General features: G+C 38.1%; 1 protein-coding gene and 1 long non-coding RNA gene across 3 annotated transcripts in view; both read right to left on the reverse strand.

The window, feature by feature from the left end:
- The window catches only part of LOC134798741 (uncharacterized), a 477,103-nt gene extending 468,581 nt beyond the window's left edge, over positions 1-8,522 (reverse strand). The window contains exon 1 of the long non-coding RNA XR_010145261.1: positions 8,445-8,522. This is a non-coding gene — a long non-coding RNA (uncharacterized LOC134798741). The remainder of the gene's footprint in view (positions 1-8,444) is intronic.
- Positions 1-21,995, reverse strand: part of LOC134798698 (synaptic vesicle glycoprotein 2B) — a 66,292-nt gene that overhangs the window by 3,625 nt on the left and 40,672 nt on the right. For both annotated transcript variants that reach the window (XM_063771083.1, XM_063771084.1), the window contains exons 2-7: positions 7,631-7,752; positions 6,088-6,147; positions 5,191-5,286; positions 1,616-1,749; positions 991-1,181; positions 38-186 (exon numbers count right to left, since the gene is read on the reverse strand). In XM_063771083.1, the coding sequence (XP_063627153.1) occupies positions 38-186; positions 991-1,181; positions 1,616-1,749; positions 5,191-5,286; positions 6,088-6,147; positions 7,631-7,664 (664 nt within the window). In that variant the 5' untranslated portion in view covers positions 7,665-7,752. The remainder of the gene's footprint in view (positions 1-37; positions 187-990; positions 1,182-1,615; positions 1,750-5,190; positions 5,287-6,087; positions 6,148-7,630; positions 7,753-21,995) is intronic.

A 21,995-nucleotide genomic window follows, 5' to 3' on the forward strand; every position in this document is an offset into this window, starting at 1 on the left:
AATCAAATAAGAGTTGAAGGATCATAAATAGACTTACCGCTGGGGATGATAACCCAGGCAAGACCGGCCACGAACAGGTTGCCGAGCGTCCAGAAAGCAGCCATGAAGCTCAACATAGCTCCGCGCTTGTTTTTCGGCTGGAACTCTGCGAAGTACGACCAGATGACGGGACCTGAGCCTCCGAGTCTGTAAAGTGATTATAGTTTTCATTAGTCTCCATAAGCTTCAATTCAAAATATTTATTTGCATAAATAAGGGTACAAAACAGGTGGTAATATATTAAATCTGTCCTTGTCAGGCTCGTAAAATCATCCAACTCGCTGGGGGTAGTTGGCATTAAAATTTATAACAGCCTGAGCCGTGAAATAAAAGAGGCGGCTTCTTATGAGCTATTTGTTAAAAAGTTGAAAGATTTTTTGATTGACCGGGCTTTTTTCACGGTAAAAGAATTTTATTGTAAATTTAATGTAAAATGAGTCTAGTAATATTTTTTGACATTTGTATTTTTTATTTTTTTATTTTTTTGGTAGTTTTATTGACATTTGTATATACCACTATTTTTGACATTGTATATATTATGTACTCTGACATTTGTATATATTCCTTTTTAATTTGTGTGGATTATGTATTTTTAATTTTATTGTGTACCTATTGTATATTTTGACATGTGTTTTTTGACATTAAAGATATTGAATTGAATTGAATACAAAGTTTTCATTATCATTCCTTATTTTACCATAATATTATTATTTAGAAGTCACGCAGCTAAGTATTTGTTGCCTTTTTGTACGATATAAATAAAATGTCTACGAATAATACTTAAAAAACTGTTTCCACTCTAAAACGACCACAGTTATACAAAAAGCTACTAACTCCCTATTTGTACCTACTATTTGTAACTCACTTTAAAAAAGGCGGTGACTAGTAATGCTAAGGCTACTAAACTAATTAAGCTATTGGATAAAATCTAAGTACAAGCAAGTAACTCACGCAGCTCCGTTGATGAAGCGGAACAACATGAAGAGCTCGTAGTTCTGGCTGAAGGAGGAAGCCACGATAGCAAGCGCGTTGATCACGGAGATGGCGATGAGCACGCGCTTGCGGCCCAGCGAGTCGGCCACAGAGCCCCACGCGTATGCGCCGGCCATCATGCCGATGAAGATTATGCTGTTCAGCCATCCCTGCAACAGTTACCAGATCATGTTACCTTTTATCAATTCAGCAATGTTCGGGCACAGACAAGACATCCTCTGGCTTACCTTAGAGCAATTATTTCATGAAACCGATGCTGCCAAAAATACAGGGGAGCGGGGGACGAAGACACTTGGGCGTCACACAAAGACACTTGATCGAAACTGGAGTAAAACTACCGTATATTTGTAACAGATGGGGTAGCGCGACTATGCTTGGTCTGGAGGATGTCTTGTCTGTCTGTTCGGGTTAGTGAATTCAGGGATTTGGGCCGATCATCGATCATCAGATCAGCGAATTGGTGGGTCAAAGACCACCTCAACTAGAAGATGGAGCATTTAAGACAACTCGCACCACTCTTTGGGGTTCAAATACTAGTTTATTTTGGTAGCGCTACAGCTAAGGTGATCATGAGGTAGCGTACCTTAGTCTGCGTGGTGAGGTCTAAGTCGCACTGCGCGGACGGCAGAATGAAGGACATGGAGATGACGTCCATCTCCTCGGACGTGCTGACGAGTCCGCAGACCGCCAGTAGCAGGTAGTGGAAGCGGCCATATCCTGTTACAATACAGCGGGGAGTTATAATAAAGAATTACCTATACATAATATTATAATTACAATCTCCATAGGAAACTTGGCTCTTGTTTGTTTTGGACAGAGGAGGATTAAATGAATAGGAAACAGCATTTTATCCAAGGAATATCCTAATAGGTAATTGTAAATACTAAAACAAAATTAGATAACAGGTGACTTAACAAAGAACTTTAACCCTTTAACCATTTGATATTCCTTTCTAATCATTCGATTTCGAACCGTAATTTTTATAGTAGAATTGCGTTTTTGTTTTAAGTATGTTATTTATTTATTTTATTACTATTTGTATCTCCTTAGATAACACGGGCCTATAAATCCCGGTCTTTTGATAGGCTTGCGTGGGGATATATATCCAACACGTAGAGGCCCTTTGGAGAGCTTTAATGTCATGTAGAACGCCTGCTGGAACCCGTTCACAGGCGCAACAATAGACACCCATGAACCGGTCTCAGCAGGCATTGGGACTATTGTAGAAAAAGTGAACAGTATGCCGGTCTATGGATTGATGTTTGGGTGGACAATGAGACTGGGCTATTGTAAAAGAGGTCCGGACACCTGCCATAACAATGTTAACACCGTCATCGAGGCAGGCGGTGACTCGCCGCTGACTAGATGGGCCCCTGAAACTGCCGTCGGGAAGACGACCAGGAGCAACACCGGTGTGAGCGGCTCAGGGGTGTCGAGAGGTGTGCGCCGCTTTCTACCCAGTGGCTGTTACCAGACACTGTGCCAACTCGCGTCTTATGCATCTTTCACTTCCACCCCTGGAGCATATAGCTCTAGCGACTCCTCTCTGGACGGCCAATGAAGGTAAGCCGGAGCTGAGAGTCTTGCGGGTCCCCTTGGGGTCCACTCCGACCGACGAAGACACGCCGGAGACGGAGACCCTGACCGACTCTCGGGAGCACTCGGGTCCGTGGGGTCGTTACTCCCCAACAGCTCGCCACAAGCTGCCCTTATTACTATTATTAATACAAGAAATAACCTTACGATCTAATTCAGTTCCCTGCAAAACTGTTTACACAGTTTGTCTGCAGGTGCGAGTCTCTTATATAATTACTTACATACGTAATCAATGTAAAATATTATAAAAACTAACATCATACACTTAACTAATTTAATCAGATATACCTTACTTTATTTGGGTGACATTTGCAGGCACAGGCATACAATTGTCACCCAAGCATTTTTAGGATTCCGTACCCAAAGGGTAAAACGGGACCCTATTACTAAGACTTCGCTGTCCGTCCGTCCGTCCGTCCGTCCGTCCGTCCGTCCGTCCGTCCGTCCGTCCGTCCGTCTGTCACCAGGCTGTATCTCACGAACCGTGATAGCTAGACAGTTGAAATTTTCACAGATGATGTATTTCTGTTGCCGCTATAACAACAAATACTAAAAACAGAATAAAATAAAGATTTAAATGGGGCTCCCATACAACAAACGTGATTTTTGACCAAAGTTAAGCGTCGGGAGTGTTCAGTATTTGGATGGGTGACCGTTTTTTTTTTTGCTGCTTTTTTTGTTTTTTTTTTTTTTTGCATTATGGTACGGAACCCTTCGTGCGCGAGTCCGACTCGCACTTGCCCGGTTTTTAATAGGTGCTGCTTGATTGCTGTTTTAAATTTAGTTTTATTGGGCTCGAGCCTGATATTTTCTGGAAGACTGTTTAAAAAATATGGCAACCTTTTTTTTAGAGTTCGGTCTCCGTACGTTGCCGCTACGCTACGGACTATAGGGTTAAGGTGATTTTATAAATGTTATTAGTGTTATTACGCGTTAGTTACGATATTGCTACGTAATTAAATTACCTGACACAAAACCTTACAAGACAGCGCGTGAAATTGTATCTCTTCATTCATTCACACGTCACTACCGGCCAAAGTAAACAACAGTCACGCCACTCTTCGCGGAACCCGCTTGTACACAAAATACCGAGCGATTATCCATTCCATTGCGATCTCCTAACTAGACTTAATTTGAACTCTAATTCGTACATGTACCTATGCATCATCGGATGACAAATACACTGGACTGCCAAGTGGTGGGAAGTTTTGTGAATCGCAGAACTGTTTACGAGAGAAATACTCTGGAATGTCATGCGAAGTCATTCATAATCTTTACTACTGACATTACACCTTTATTTTTATTTGTGAGCGTCCGGTTCCGCTGAAAGTGTTTTGTTACAATTGTTACGGAACATGTTTTCGTATTTTGTAAACATTGTTACGTAACTGCTTATGGGGCATTATCAGGTAGCTTCATTGCTTAATCGTGAGTTGTGATTGTCAAGCAGTTTTTGTCTAGTTGTTAATTAGGACCCACTTCCTACTGTGGTGGTGGTATAAACAAAGAATTTTATTAGCTTGCTAACCTGTTAGGTCACTACATCAAGACAGTAAACAAAAGTAAGGTTCATAAAGATAAGTAGTACCGAAAAATAATAATATACCTACAATTGCCAACAAGGGGCAGCCAAAAGTACGCACTTATATTTCGTTTCAATTTTAAAACAAAAGTCAGTCAGTTTTAAAACAAAATAGGTAAGTCAATAAGGAATAATTCCTTATTGACTTACCTATTTTGCAACTACTTTACTACTGGACAATAATTATTATTGTCCACCGAAAATTTGGTAACATCTGGTGGTATTGTCGCTTGAATGGATACAGATGTGTAAGTTGCGAATACTTAACAAAGTTGGAAAGTTTCTTACAAATTTACGATATTTCATAAAAAAATAAAGGATGTTTTCCAGATTACTGACAACATTTTCAACTTTTTGGAAACTTTCAAACACTACGAAACTCCCAGACAACCTACGTGTTTTTAGAGTTTTTTTTTAATATTCTAACTGTGTTATAGGACTATTTAGGCATCGTCGATTTGATAGTTTATGAACTGGACATACGGTATATAGCCAACCACCATTACGTATGAAGTGTCGAATTGGCTCCCGATAGGCTGCTCTATTACAGACCTAAGCGGTAAACACATAGATATACCTACCTAATAAATATAAATGAAAACAAGAAAGGTCATGTCTAGTACATAGTAATGGGACGGGACTTTTACGATTCGATGTTGTCCGGTCAGCCATTGTATCAACCGATAAAGGCCCGCGTGTCTGGGCTTCAATAGGAGGGTCTGACCAATTGAAATGATTACTTGCGAACATCCTACTTTACTTTTATATATACCATGCGTAGGTATCTAAAAGTGATTCAATTTAGTTTAACTCTGTAATTTACTATTGTTTCTTTTAGCTTGGTAGGTAGGTACCTTTTTGGAAAAAAATTGTTCTAAATGCTGCGCATTTTCCCCAATTGTTTTATATGGAACACCGAATATAGTCACCCGTGTAAAGTACACCATTTGTAAAGTAGTGTAAATGTTTAATTAAATTACCGGCTAATTCGATAGCTTTCTCGAAGTCAGCTTTCTCAGAGACTGGGCCTTTTTCCGGATCGCCTTTGACTGGTGTCTTCAGCGATGGGACGACTGCTGAAAAAAGGAATTGTTGAGATTATAAGTTTGATATGAGCATTATTTTATTCCAAGACAACACCACTATGATTGAACGTAGTCCGATGCAGATTAACGATCCTGTTAGCGTCTTTTCGGGTTATTCCCACTAGTTTACCACCAAGTTCTTACCAGTGGGCCGTTCGTCTGCGTTAGACAACGCGCATATTTGTGAAGACAAATATTTATGAAAAATGGGATCGAATTTCGAAACTACAAATGTTTAATACTCTTATGTGCCGCAGTGGGAAATAACGGTTTTTTAAAAAAAGTTAATTAAATTCATAAGTAATATGGAAATATTTATTATGTGATTTAGGTAACTTTTGCGTAATCAATAGGTATATAGTTCGATAGTGCGCATCCAATAGTTTAACAAAATACAGCGCAGCGGTGCCGGTGCACGCGGTCACGAGTTCACACATATGTAGGTACATCAACTAAGTAGGTACACTCAGTTTGGGGGTCAGTCCACTTTTCTTTGTAGATAGGTATCTATATAAAATGTGCCTTCCATACTAGCTAGCCTTGGACCACTTGCCGGTACTAAAGTAGGTTTTATTAAGAGTCTAGTGATAAGTGCCGTTTGCGCAGCACTAATTGTTTTAGATAAAATTCGTTAATTTAAATATGTAGGTATTTCTGTTAGGTGCGTGATATTTGCGTCATGAACGCACCTAAGTCAATAACATTTTTCCTTATTTCAAATGTTATTCTTAAGGAAATATTTGGAGTTTTTTTAAGCAAACGAATAAGTATATATACCCTAATATAACTTACCAAGTTCTGCAGTCTTGGAACCTGGTCCGTTTAGTTGGTGGTTCCTTTTTACATCACAATCTGCAACAAAAATACCTAGCTAGGATTAAACTATTATTGTGCTCTACCTCTATAATTACTTAGGTATATATAGCAATTTATTTTTTTATACCTTTAAACGAGCAATTCTTGCATATATATTTATTTCGGGGATCTCGGAAACGGCTTTAACGATTTCGATGAAATTTGATATATGGGGGTTTTGGACTTTTTGGGGGCGAAAAATCGACCTAGCGTGGTCTTATCTCTGGGAAAACGCGCATTTTTGAGTTTTTATATGTTTTCCGAGCAGATATTACTATGTATGTAATAGAACGCTATTACATACCTACTTAATAAATATAAAAAATAAAGTCACTGTAGTAAAATTTATCTATAGTATATCGATAATCAATTGTAGTATATTGAATAAACCATTATGAAGACTCTACCTAGATAGAGAGAGACCAATAACCTATAGTGCCTTTTTCTGCGATAAAGGCCACGCATTCTGCTTTACTGATAGCGTTTTTTAATGAGATCCATTAATATACGCTCTACAAACATATATCCTAGCTAGTCGGTAGCAGCCTAGCAGCGTATCTAGGCAGAATAACATACCTACTAACCGTATAAAATCATACATTCACATCGCTACTTCTGGAAAGTTATTCCCATTAGCCTAAGTGAACCAGCATTCGCCTCAGGCACTTAACAGTACACTTGAATGTGTTCTCCAAATAAGCATACTGTTATTATGAATTTCGAGTTAACACTTATGTTGGTTCGCATGAGGCGGACGAGTCCGAGCGTTTGGTAAAGACGTTTGGTATACAACACAAGACTCACAAGTTGAGTCGAGTTCATGGGCAATCTGGTGTAACTTGGCCTCAAGATCTGTAAGAGCGCACATTAACAACGGGCAGTCTCAGATATACTGGTCTGGAGCGATCGAATGACACCCTGCTGTTGTCTGTACATCAAATAGTCCGTCAGACGGCCACAATTGAATTAGGAAACGTTTACGCTTATCCGACTGCATCTTCGGTTGATCCGACGTAAGTGTTATGACTGATGAGTGTAACGGAGCGGCCACGTCACCGCCCCGAGCCGATTACCGCCGGTGCCCGACGGTTCGCAGGGCGCTCAATCACTTCGTCACAATCGTGAGGGTCACGCCAAGGAAGCTATACATCCTAACGTATGTCTAGCTGTTGTTCGCCAAATTTGTGTTGGCTCGTTTCTAAAGACTTCAAGTGTCCCTCCGCTATGGTTATCCAGAAATGAACGAGTGCGTCATAATCCTGATGATACTAATAGGTATCCATCCAAGATGTGTTGTGCCTAATCAGTCTGTTCCTTGACTCGACTCAGCGGTAGCCTTAATTATTGCCATGCTCCGGGCAGATCTTTGCAGGACCTTTGTTTTTGTTGTTGCGGTATGCCCCTGCAAGAGCGAGGCTCCGCCCTGCTCGCCACCGCCTAAGGCTGCTTCTAACCCAACTGGACTAGTGTGTAGCCTTACCGTGAGGTTTGGGCCCCGGGTCAGTTTCTACCATCCTATGCGGGCAGACGTCGATGTATCTCGGCGGGCGCGCGGACTATTCTCACTGGCTCCCGGCTCGCTTCCAACGCCTCTCGACTCGGCTGCAACAAAGAAACGGCATTGAATTCCAGTTCAAACAAAGCATCAACAAGCACGGTCAGTCTACCTTAAGGAGGACTATCATGTCAGGGAAATTATTGTAAAATTCGCCTCGTGGCGCGGAGCTGTAGAATTAGTACCGATATGAACGAAATGTCAAGAAGGTCGATCGACTCCTTAAGGACCATCAAACCACCATGAGGTGAGAGGAAAATTATTTTAAAAATTCGACTGGTGGCGCGGAGAGTATTTCGTTCGGAAAACTGTTTAGACGTGATTGAAAAAGCTTAAGAATTTATTTTTACAGGATCGGTACCTATATTGAATCAGGTAGCTTCTCACACCCTTCTCCTTGTAAGGGATTAACTTACCTAATACCTATAGATACATTCTATACTTTGATTCTATACCAAGTAGAATAGGCATATAAGCAACATCAGTGATAATAGGTGTGCACGCAAGATATTTTTTTTGCATTCATAAAATATACCTACTGCTTAAGTCAGCCCAAAAAGTATTGTTTTATGATCATATTATAAGTATCATAACTCATCATGCATGCATCGTGCAACATGCAAGGGGCATCGCATAGGTACCTACTTATGTATTATGTTAAGCTATGCTAACGCAAAATTGTAGTTTTGATACTGAATGGGTACATGTTTTTAGAAGCTTTTATTTAGTTTTACCTGACCGTTGTCTGTCTGTCTGTCTGTAATCAAATCTTGCAAGTTAAATTTGATCCACTTCCCGGTTTCCGATTGAGCTGAAATTTTGCATGCATGTATTAATCGGATGACAATGCAATATTATGGTACCATCGAGCTGATCTGATGATGGAGACAGGAGGTGGCCATATGAACTCTAATAAAAATACTAATTGTGTTTGGGGTTTTTATAATTAATTGTCTCAATGAGTATTAGTTGCCTGTGGAAAGAAAAGTACAGTCGGCGATAAAAGCTTGTACCAAAAATTAAATTTTTGCCAAAACTTTTACAAAGGCAAATGCCATGAAAATAAACACAAGGAACGGGATTAAAATATGTTTCTGAATAAGCCCTCAAGTCTTTCGGCTCGGACGAGAGTAATGTTTGTTTACAAAAGTGGTTAGAATCCACTTTTGTAAAAAATCATTGCAGGTCAATAAACCACGACGTTAATGTTTATCTGAATATGTTGAATAAATACCATTCCAGTATGTACGAGTATGTATATTGCCGCCAAATGCAAATGCTGAACAATGACATAACCGGCAACAAATAGTTGCCGTAGTGTATTTACTAAAATCATTAGTGTAGATACATACCTACTCAATACTACCACATGCAACCGACTTGCTAAATAATATGCTTGTAACAATAAATGGTGCGTAAACACTGGATTACATAGTATATGGAGGGCAACCGGCATCAAGTGAGCCCAGTGATTCAATGTTAAAATTGCGGATTTGGCCAAACGGCTGGTTGAGGTCACTGGGGACAAAAGAGCTGGCAGCTTCCTCGTTGCGATGAAGCGAGGAAATGCTGCCAGTTTCTTTGGCACTATGCCCCAGGGGCCCTCTATAGATATATATTTTTTGTTTTTTTAAGTATTAGTTTTAGTTTTGTAGGTAGTTTTAATTTTAGGTAACTTATTTAATTGTAAGATTATACTTATGTTGTTGCCCAGTGATTCAAATCAAACACTGTAGAGTTGGACCAAAACTAACTCTGCACAGAGTTTCCAGTGAAATAGTGTGGTAGTGTCACCATAAACATCTACTTCCTAAGAAAATATGACGTTAATAGTCGCAATCCACACTTTGTCACTTCACAGCCTGTGCAGAGTTATAGTAGAGTTAATAATTTATAGCCTTACTTAGACGAACTCTATCGCTGCACCTTATAAAACAAAGTCCACCAGCACGTCTGTCTGTGTGCATGTTATTTTCGCGATAAACTCAAAAACTCTACTGAATGGATTTTCATGTGGTTTTCACCTATCAGTAGAGTGATTCTTGAGGAAGGTTAATTTAGGCGTATAATTTATGAATAGTATAGGATAAAGACTGATCGTCTAAGGTCGCATCGCAATATGTCTTCTCTTCTTCTTCTTCTTCAGCGTGTGTTCGCCCACCGTTGGGCATACGCCTCTTCAATCTCTCTCCACTTTGAGCGGTTGTTAGTCTCCCTCATCCAGGCGGCTTAGCACGGTCGCGTTTTTATCCCTTGTCACCATGCCTGTCACGTTCTAACAAGTATGTAAGTGCGAAAGGGACGCGCATAGTGATAGTCGATAAAAATGGAACCGTGCTGAGCCCGCAGACTGGTCCCGCAGTCTCCTTTATGTCATCGGACCAACGGGCGGGTGGTCTGCCTACACTTCTTCTGCCTAGCCGGGGTCTCCACTCCAAAACGCACTTGCTCCACCGTTCGTCGTGAAGTCGGCACATATGCCCTGCCCAGGCCCATTTTAGCCGGGCGACCCTGTGACCTATGTCGACGACTTTTGTGCGTTTTCGGATGAGCTCGTTTCGGACTCGATCGCGAAGTGTTATGCCGAGCATGGCTCGTTCCATGTTACGCTGCGTCACTATGTACGAAACCCTAAAAATACTCGCGTGCGTTTGTTTTGCGCAAAAAATACAACAAATAAAATAAAATGGATGTGCACATCTAATAAGGTATAATATATTAGTATGTACAAACCTTTACAAAAATATTACAGAAAGGTATAGGTAAAAAACGTTTAAAATTTATTTAACTATTATTGTACCAATTATCATAAGGGAAGGCAAACACATATTATCTGAATACCCGCAATGAAAAGCCACGGCCAAGATAGGATATCCGGCCTGGGACATAAATAAATCACGTGTTAATCATTAATAATCAATTTAATAGTAGTCGCCTTCAAGTTTTGTTCCCTTCACTAATCTATTTAACGAGAAGTAAGTACATCAATGAGCGGTGGTAGCCGAGTGGATATGACGTCCGACTTTCAATCCGCAGGTCGCGGGTTCAAATCCTGGCTCGTAGTCGTACCAATGAGTTTTTCGGAACTTATGTACGAAATATCATTTGATATTTACCACTAGCTTTTCGGTGAAGGAAAACATCGTGAGGAAACCTGCATACATCTGCGAAGAAATTCAAAGGTGTATGTGAAGTCCCCAATCGGCATTGGGCTAGCGTGGGGACTATAGCCCAAGCCCTCTCGCGTATGAGAGGAGTCCTGTGCCCAGCAGTGGGACGTATATAGGCTGCAATGATGAAGTACATCAGTCGGCTGCACAAATACCATGAAATGAAGTTAACGCGCTCAATCAATTCAATAATAAGTAGGTTAAATTCCTATACGAATTTACTTGATATGTACCTACCTACATACGTACCTATAGCACACTATTCTTACACCGGCTCGACTGCGGCACCGGCAAGTCAAAATACACAGTACCTAATACAAAATATAAAACAATAGTTTTATAATTATAACTTTTTAGAATTTAATTATTTAATTTTCAAGGCCCATTATAGAATTAAGAAACAAAAGGCAGCAGAGATTTTTTTTATAACGCCTTATACCTAAATATATTTTTTTCTATTATCAAGCTGCCTTGTGTTGTGTAGGTACTGTGTTGAAGTTTGACCCCAGCAATTTCGCCAATTTTCACATGAAAACAAGCATTTCAAAATTTAAGAAAATTGAAGTTACTACTTATTTGTATTCATGTTGGTAAATACCTATAAAAGCTCATTCGAATATCGGCAAGCATTCGGTAAATGTAAATGTTTCAAGTGCTTTTCACTTCAAGATGCTTTTAATTTTTTTTCCGTCCATTTACAATTGAATTTTATGACCTTTAATAGTAGGAGATCCCCCATACATCGGACCTTCACCAATCTGTCTGACGGATAAAACTATGAAAATATGAAAGAAAATATGTTCCTGAACATAAAAAAATAGGGTTGCCTAAAGAAATCCGGTCAAGGATATTTTTTTTTAATAAATTTTTGAAAAAAAAATTTTTTCTTCAAATTTCACCGATTTGTCTGACAAACGAAATAAGTTCCAATGGAAAGTATAGAACTTGTACAACATAAATCAACTAGGTTGCCTATCTTTTTCCGGTCACTATTATGTGGTTGCCATGTTTAAACAGGTGCGTTTTTATCGATAATTGCACTCATCTGTCTGACGCTTGAATTATACATCAAAATGTTGGTAATTTTATTGCGAATACAGTGGCATAGGGTTGCCTGCGAAAATCCGGTCACAAATAAGGGTTGCCAGGCTTTTAAGTAAAATAAGAAGGGAAGACTTTTACCGATAACTCATAAACGGCTTAACCTATCAAGTTTGTTTTAATTTTGTTTGAATGAGTTTTTAAGCACTATTTTTATGATTTTTTTCATATTTTTTGGATCAATGGTTCAAAAGTTAGAAGGAATACCCGTATTTTGTTCTTTCTAAATTATTATCTCCAAAACGGTTTACTTTATCAAAAAATATTGTTTGCAGACCCCTATTTTTTATTAAAGACCTATCCAACGACACCCCACACTGTAAGGTTAAAACGGTAAAAAAAAATCACGTACATTTTGATTCTTTCAAAGCGATTATTTCCGAAAACATTCACTTAATCAAAAAATGTTTTTCTAAGACCCCTATTTATTTTAAAATACCTATCTAACTACTACCTAACATTTTTTGATAAAGTGAATATTTTTGGAAATAATAGCTTTAAGAGACACAAAACGTGTGTGAATATTTTTACATCGTTTCAACCCTATAACGTGGGGTGTCGTTGGATAGGTCTTTGAAAATAAATGGGGGTTTTCTATAAACATTTTTTGATAAAGTGAAAAGTTTCGGAATTAAACGCTTCGAAAGAAACTAAATGTGTGGTGTTTTTTTTTTCGTTTCAACCCTAAGGTGTGGGATGTCGTTGGATAGGTCTTTTAAAATGAATAAGAGTGTTCAAGAAACATTTTTTGATAAAGTGAACATTTTCGAAAAAAATCGCTTGTTACGAAACAAAATGTATGTGAGTTTTTTTTTTCACTTCAACCCTACGATGTGGGATATCGTTAGATAGGTCTTTGAAAATAAATAGGGGTCTTAGAATAACATTTTTTGATTAAGTGAATGTTTTCGGAAATAATCGCTTTGAAATAATCAACATGTACGTGATTTTTTTTTACCGTTTTAACCCTACAGTGTGGGGTGTCGTTGGATAGGTCTTTAAAAATAATTAGGGGTCTGCAAACAATATTTTTTGATAAAGTTAACCGTTTTGGAAATAAAAATTTAGAAAGAACAAAATACGGGTATTGCTTCTAACTTTTGAACCATTGATCCAAAAAATATGAAAAAAATCATAAAAATAGTGCTTAAAATACTCCTTCAAACAAAATAAAACAAATTTGATAGGTTAAGCCGTTTATGAGTTATCGGTAAAAGTCTTCCCTTCTTATTTTACTTAAAAGCCTGGCAACCCTTATTTGTGACCGGATTTTCGCAGGCAACCCTATGCCACTGTATTCGCAATAAAATTACCAACATTTTGATATATGATTCAAGCGTCAGACAGATGAGTGCAATTATCGATAAAAACGCACCTGTTTAAACATGGCAACCACATAATAGTGACCGGAAAAAGATAGGCAACCTAGTTGATTTATGTTGTACAAGTTCTATACTTTCCATTGGGACTTATTTCGTTTGTCAGACAAATCGGTGAAATTGGAAGACAACATTTTTTTTTCAAAATTTTTTTAAAAATAGCTTTGACCGGATTTCTTTAGGCAACCCTATTTTTTAATGTTCAGGAACATATTTTCTTTCATATTTTCATAGTTTCATCCGTCAGACAGATTGGTGAAGGTCGACCATAGAAACGGGATCGTGGGATCTTAGACCATAAGGTGAGTACTAAAATTGCAATTTTAACCACACAATCATCATAACAAATCCACTAAGACCGCAAGTCATATTACAAGTGGCTGCCTTAATAATAACGCAATAAATAATAATACGGTTTTCTTACTTATCTTCAAAATGAATGTTTTTATAGTTATTGTTAAGACTAAAATATCACTGAGTCAATGTTATGCTGATGTTATGTCGTTATGTGTTTTCGGCACATCTTGCGCGTGAGTTCATGTTTGCACGTTATGATTAAAGTTTGCTTAGTGTCTTTCTTATCTGGCGTTGAAGAGGTATTTTAAAAATACCCTTATTTATTTTATACTTCGAGAGAAAAGGATTGTACAGTCGCCAACAGATTTAGGTATTGGGGCGTCTGTACGAGCACGTAGTTCTTAGGTATTATGTCTCCTTTAATTAATAATTAATTAATAAACCCAGAGGCATAGTTTAAATAATAATAATATTTACAGTAGATAGATAGTATATAGATACTACGTGTTGGCTAGGTGTAGATAAGACCGGGATTTATAGGCCCGTGAAATCCAAAATGGAGTACAAATAATATTTACAGTAGATATGGTGTTACTCTACCGCACTAGTGCGATAATTAGCATGTAAGTATATCGAACATTTAAAGGGCCATATGTACTGTAAAACGTTGTACGTTGTGCGAATTTCCTATTTTTCGCACTTGTATCGTAATGTACATGTATGTATTATTAACTCACACTCACAGACGATAAATCTCTTCGTACATCTGATCTACATATGACAATACGATGAATGACACATCCCGAATCCATTGTTATCGGCTAAATGTCCCGCAGTTTTACAAACACTCGTGCGTAACATACGTTCATTGATGCGTTGTTATCGCGAAATTAATGCGTAACTCGATTGTCTTCGCTACTAACAACTGAGGGCCTACCGCGATCCATGTTCGACGTGTTGCCTCATGAAACACTTGCGTACGAATTTACAAGTGCGACAGAGAGGCAACACGTCGAACGTGTTTCCCGGTGGGCCCTCTGTTAGGAACGCGATTACTCCTCGTATCGTTGAATGGTGCTGTTATGAACGGGAAGTTGCCATTTTTTTGCGCTGACATCGCACTTTTGCCTTAGCTGGCGTGGTTCACTCCGCGATTTCGTCGCTTTGCTACAGGTAGCTAAAAGTACATCCGTTTCACACCAATTTTGGTAGCTAGTCAAAAGCCGCGCGTGGCGCTGTCGCCACCTAGCGGCCATATCTGTCCTGATCTTAAGACGAAACGGGAGCTGAGCTAAAAGTCAATTTTGAGATTTCAAGCTGAATATACCCGTCGCTCTGACGGGGCGTGAGAGACTGTATTTGTGTGTGTAATGCACGCACACAGATGCGTACGCTTGCACCCGCGCGCGCCTCATTGCCGACAATTTGCAATGTTATTTTTCGTGCGTTACTGCCACGAGGCGTTCACTTATTACTTACTGTGTTGCGATTGAATTTTTTGACCCGGCTTACGTTTACGGAACTCGATAATCTTTCTACTACTGTGACTTGGCTTTGTTTACTTGACTTTGCTGATCAGCTTATTGTTTTGGACTCCGTGAGTTGTGGTTACCTATTGGACCGCACGCAATTCATCTACCTTTATTCAAGTAATTAAGCGTAATTAGCCGAAACCTTTATAAGAGTGTAATTCATAAGAAGTACATAAGATATAATTTATGTACTGGTTTGCTGTTAGCTTTTAATTGTATCACTTTACATATATGTTACTCAAATAACTTACACGGTTACACTGTTGTAAGAACATTATTTTTCAGGTAGGCCTTATTATACCTACTATAGGCCTTATTACCTCCTAGTACCTTAGTAGTAGTAGTACTACTACGGAAATTGATTCAAAGACTCAAGACTGACTTAAGTGGCAGTAGGGTGTAGGGTTTTTTCTAGGCTTAATGAGTTCGCTGAAGCTTATTTTTTATACTTAGCGCACAGAACCACTAGTTTAACAGTATCAGCTCTAACCACATGTCACCATTTTGTCCTTTACGTAACAAACTCAGGGGCCCAGAATATCCGATGTACCTATCAAATCAAGGTTCTGTACCAAATAAGGCCCGGTTATTATAGTTCGTTATTTTTTAGCATTAGAAAGAAGGTAAACAATCATGACGTGTCTTTTTATTAATAATTATTGAAAAACGCTTTCAAAAATTAGTTTATATTACTTATGAAAGCAAAAGAATATAAAAAAGTATATGATTAATACATACATACATACATACATACAATCACGCCTATTTCCCGGAGGGGTAGGCAGAGACCACGGATTTCCACTTGCTACGATCCTGACATACCACTTTCGCTTCCTTCACATTCATAACATTCCTCATACACGCTCGCCGGTTTAGGGTGCTCTTGCTCATTAATATGATTAATATGATTTATAATTCTAACATATTTGCTATGACTTATTTTTCAATGGTAATTTTTAATAAGACATGTCAAAATCTGTTACCTTAATGCAAAAAAACGAACTTTAAGCGTGCTAACTTTCAAAATTTCATTTTTTATAAGATAGTTTAAGTAGATGGGCAAAAATTTTGCGTCCATGTCCACCAGTGAGTAAGTGATTGAGATACCTAAACATTTAACTTTATAATGTAAAATGATATAATTTACTAACCTACTCGTTTAATTTCAGGTAGGTTGAATAAGGAACCAAGTAACCATGGGGAGGAGCAGTATTTACTAACATTTTCTTTTTGGGTCTTCAGAGTGTATCGTTTCCTTTTTTTTGCACATATTACACTTAAATATATATTCTCTGTGTAAACCCTTACGTCTTTCAATGACAAAGGCAAGATCAGCAAATGTACAATTTGTATGATCGTGCCTGATATTTGAGATCACAGAAAATAAATATTTTAAATCCACTATTCTGCGACCTTCTAAAATTTTGTTTTATCATGATTCATGATCAAAAAGCTCGGATTCAATAGTCATATCAAACGTCGATTATGCAGTTGATGATGAGCTTGCATTTTCTACCATTGGTGCTGCAAATGCATCAACCGGTGGCGATAAACTTTGCCCTCTTGTAAAACAAATTACTATTGTGATTGTGTCCAGCAAAAGGCCAAAATTCGGTTTACTTTCCTGTTTAAAATATTACTAATTTATTCATATTTCAGATTAGGTACCTATGTACTACTGTCTGAATGTTACAATGCCAGCTGGCAAATTCTATCACATTTGTTTGTTTGGTAGTCATGGTAACATTCACTTACATTGATATCCTTATTAAGATCTGTATATTATTATCCAGACCTTAAAATATTGCCACCGTTGCCCTTTAAAAAAATACTGTTTAAATAATTGGCTACTCAAACAATGCTTCTATAGTATAAATAATGACTACACAAAAATGGGTAGTATTGTATATAATGGACGAAATAAGGCCCGATTCTTAAGCGGGTTTAAATTTTGAGGCCATGTCCGCTAATACTATAGACAAAATATCAAGTTTAATAAACACAAAAAAAAAACATTGATGGGCCTTATTTTATAATTTAGGCCTTACTTTGTAATTTAAAGTAGAGTTAGGCCAAGAAAAATCTATAGCGATTTTGATAGAACACGCAGTGCAAGTATTATTTCAAACGTCGCTTCTATGAAATTATGACATATAAATAACACTTGCACTGCGTGTGCTATCAAAATTGCTGTAGACTTTTCTTGGTCTGACTCTAAAATATTCTTTATTACACCACAAACATAAAAACAAATTAAAAAAAAACCGGCGAAGTGCAAGTCGGACTCGCACACGAAGGGTTCCGTACCATTATTTATAAAAACGGTCACCCATCCAAGTACTGACCCCGCCCGACGTTGCTTAACTTCGGTCAAAAATCACGTTTGTTGTATGGGAGGCCCCACTAAAATTTTTATTTTATCCTGTTTTTAGTATTTGTTGTTATAGCGGCAACAGAAATAAATCATCTGTGAAATTTTCAACTGTCTAGCTATCACGGTTCGTGAGATACAGAGATACAGACGGACGGACGGACAGCGGAATCTTAGTAATAGGGTCCCGTGTTTTACCCTTTGGGTACGGAACCCTAAAACCGATTTACAATGTAGATAAAGGTAGCAACAGGCGGTCTTATCGCTGTTAGTTCTTATTCTTCGTTTGTTTAGCATTAGAGTGAAGGTGACGTGTCTTTTTTATTAAGCATGCAATCGTATAATTATTTAGCTTTTTTTGTAATAGTTATGTACTTAGTGGTTAATATTAGTATTTACTATTTTTTTTTTCAATAATGCTTAAAAACGAAGTATAGACATGACAACCAAATATTAACGCCATTGTAGGGCAGGATATACAGAACATGAATCATTAGTACTGTCACGCTCCGTGATTGTTGAGCCATTTAGGGTTCTAGCTAAATTGGACATTCCATAGAGCACGAGTAAGTATGGAACAACCAATTCAGCTAGGACCCTAAATTGCTCGACAATTACGAAGCGTGCCTGTAGGTACCTAAAAATTTTGTTAACCCATTTTAACCATGCAATAAAATATTTTTGATTTTGATTTCTAATTTGAAATATTAGAATCAAAAAGTTCATAATAGATTGTATATCATAACTACAAAAATGTGTTCCCTACTCAACCCAAAACCCCTTGTATCTTAGGATCTAGATATTTTCACACAAGACGGTTTATCGATAACTTCTTACATCACTAGATTATCGACATTAAATGTCGACTATTGCCCATCACTTTTCTGGCTGTGTACGTATTTAGAAACTTGACTCCGCCCCTAAAATTAGTGCGATAGGGACAGGGCAGCTGAGGCGAAAAATCCTGCGTAAAAATGACAAAAATCGAGGTTTCGTAGTCCTCTTTTTCCTCCCCCAAAACTTAACCAATCGTAACCAAATTTGGAAATCTAAATGATTATGAAATTATCTGTGTCGGACCGTTTTGCTTTTTTGGCTAATTGATATCAGTTTTGAATACCACGCCTCTCATTGCGGCATAGTCTATTAGGCCATTTTGGCCGTTTTTGAAGGGCTCTAGCGCCTTAAAAAACAAAAATATCAAAAAAAGCAAAACGGTCCGACACAGATATTGACAATATTAATCTGTGTTGAAAAAATCATTGCTCTAGCTTCAAAAACCACGGAGGAAAACGAGGACTACGTTTGTATGGAGGAATGACCACTCCTGTTGGCTCTTAACAGACGCGTTTTGTTAGAGAGTGAGTCTTCTGTACCTAGTACTATTATTTATTCTGTGGCCTTAGGCCAATTTTTTACTCGTACAGTCTTGCATACAAACTTACAAACGCTTAATTTTTTTGGCCAATGATTAAAAACAGAGTTCATTTAATTTTTATTCATAAACCGTAGGCACCGATTAACAAAATCAAAACAATCATAGTAAAGAAATATTTCTACATATGTAGTATATAAAGTCTGTCAAGCCATTTCTGTCAGTAGAAAAGAGCAGCAAATTTAAAAAATGTAGGCGCGAAGGGTTATCGTCCCATATAATATTTGAATTTCGCGTCTATTTCTACTGACAAAGTTGTTTGACCGGCTATAGTGTTACTCGAATTCATTATTTTTGTAGCATTACGCTGAGGTCGCCCTTCTAACGGAACGTACGTTCGTACTTGTGGCAGCGACCTGCGGTTTTTGCGTGCACCTGACCAACGAGGTTTAAACGCGGTGTTAACTATGACACAACCACACTACTTTAAATATAATTACCGATACTAACTACCAGTCGTTAACACTACCAGCAAAACATACCTTATTAATACGGTACTAAAGTAAATAATTAAAAACAGGCTAGGTGTTAATGTCATCACTGAGGCTTGCATCTCCATTGCCAACGATTTGTTTGGCTAAGTGCGTGACCTATTGGCATAAGAGAGGGCTTAACCACGCAAGTGCGAGAGATAATTACTGGTGTATAAACGTTACTACGAGTACGCAGTGTTACAGGATATAATTACGTGTTCCATGGTCCTTGGCATTGCCGTGGGCAATTAAGTTTTGCATAAAGTTTGCAGCATCCCGCGACTGACATAAACGTTACGCAAATTATATACACCAAGACAAGTCTGTAACAATTTGATAGCACACGCAGTGCAAGTGTTATTTTAAACGTCAAACTTCTATGAAATTATGACGTATAATATAACACTTGCACTGCGTGTGCTATCAAAGATAAAGATAAAAAATAGTTTATTCAAGTAGGCATATTACAATGCGCTTATGAACGTCAAATACCGGCTCCAACCCTACGCCTCTGCCTCGAGAAGATTTAAATCCCCCCTCAATTGGAGGAGGGTATCCCAATATGGGACCGGCAACAAACTCGGCGGGACACATCACAAACTCGGCGGGACACAAAATCGTTGCAGACTTGTCTTGGTCTAACTCTAGTACTGAAACTTGTATTTATGTCCTGATTCATATAATGTATAACTTTCGGAATGTTATTTGATTATGATGTAGGACGTAGGTAATTTTTTTTCGCTACTTTGAGGTTAACATCATAGTAAAAGTCGAGCTATTAATATTATATGTCGTATTTCATATTATATTTAGGACGGCTACCAACAATTGTAGTTCACTATAACTACAACACGCCTTGGTACAACATTCACTGCCAGTGACCCGCTAATAGGCGGGTTCTCTGTTGGTAGGCGCTTTTCGCTACAAAGCGGATAACTCACGTTATTGATGGCTGCGAACGTAGCGCGTAGCTCGTGCTGGCAGTGAATGCGTTAAGCATAGTTTTGCGTGGCGTGAAATCTTGGTTGGCAAAAGCGGAAAATTTGGTGTAGGTATACGATCAATTTTTTTTTCAATCTACTTCAAGCGATAAGATCAATATTTAAATGTGAAATTGGTTTAGTAAGAGCTCTTTCCCACTGACGTCTAGTTTTTTGCGGGTACGGTTTTCTGCAGGATCCCGTTTTTTGTAGTATGCGTGCAGTATCCCGCAAACAGATTGCTCGTGTGAACGTTACTATAGTAGCTTGTATACTACTAAAACGGGATCCTGCAGAAAGAGCTCTTACACAAAAAAACTGAGGTTGTTAAATAAAGGGGTGTACGCTGCAAAAAATCCAAATTTTGACAGTTCCGAACAACTGACAGGCCGATACCGTCCGGCGGACTGTTAATTAGTGGGCCCCTTTACAGAGGGGCAAGTCCGTGTACCTACTAGTGTTTACAAAGGTGCGCGTCTTTCGGCTAAAAAAATGAGTTAGGTTAGGAGTATGTTAGAAGGCCATTTAAATAGCTACTATTTAATAGAATAAAAGTTACATAATTAGAGTCGCCATCGGATCCATCGGAGCGACCAAGGTGTACAAAAATATCTGAACAAAGCATCTATTATCAAGACAAAGTATTTAGATATTTTAGATCATCTTGGCCGCTCTGATATAGGTATCTGAAGGCGGCTGTACGGTCTGTACAAGAATAGAAATATAAAAAAAAACAATGAAATAGACAACTTACCAAACAAGCAACCATAGCAAGCACATCATTAGCATTTAAGCTCTTAAATAAGTCTTAAAAAAAGAACAATAGTGTGACAAAATGGATGGATTCAGCATTTTCTGTGCCTGTGATAGACTAGGAGGGCAATTTGAACTTACATTTTGACAACAAATAGATGTAATTTTGTTATTCGCTCGTGCGTCTCGCTCGCGCCAATAAATGTACTAACAAGTACGAGCAAAATGCACGCGTAAATGATAACATTGATAACTAAATGACATCATTTAGATATCAAAATGTACGTTCAGGTTTTCAGTTTATCCCCAATTATTTGGTCAGTTTTAGCACAGTCAGTCCACGCATCGCCGATTTGAAACAATCAGGATAGCGAAAAGAGTTAAACGACTTGTCGAAACAAATAGTAAAAATGCGAATTTGTTGCTACCGTATATTTGAAAATATACGACTCATCCTAAGAAATAGTTCCAGGATATTATGTGGTTAGAAATAACACCTTTTTTTTAAGCAAGATTTAGGAAAAATGTGCGAAATGACACTAAAATTCTCCTAGTTCAAGCATCTTTTTGTTGTTATCAATTATGCGATGTTCGAGTATGACTCCAATATAACTCAGGCTACACTGGAAAGCTACACTGGGAGAAAAGTTTAACAATAACAAAATATTTGTTTGAAACTACTTGGACAATAAATTGGAACTGGCGAACTATGTGTGACAGTGCCAACAGGTCGATTTGTAACAACAAAATTGGTTTTAGGTTTTAGGATATTGATCAAAATTTAATTATTTTTTCAAGA

Source organism: Cydia splendana, chromosome 17 (genome assembly GCF_910591565.1).
Source record: "Cydia splendana chromosome 17, ilCydSple1.2, whole genome shotgun sequence".
NCBI lineage: Eukaryota > Metazoa > Arthropoda > Insecta > Lepidoptera > Tortricidae > Cydia > Cydia splendana.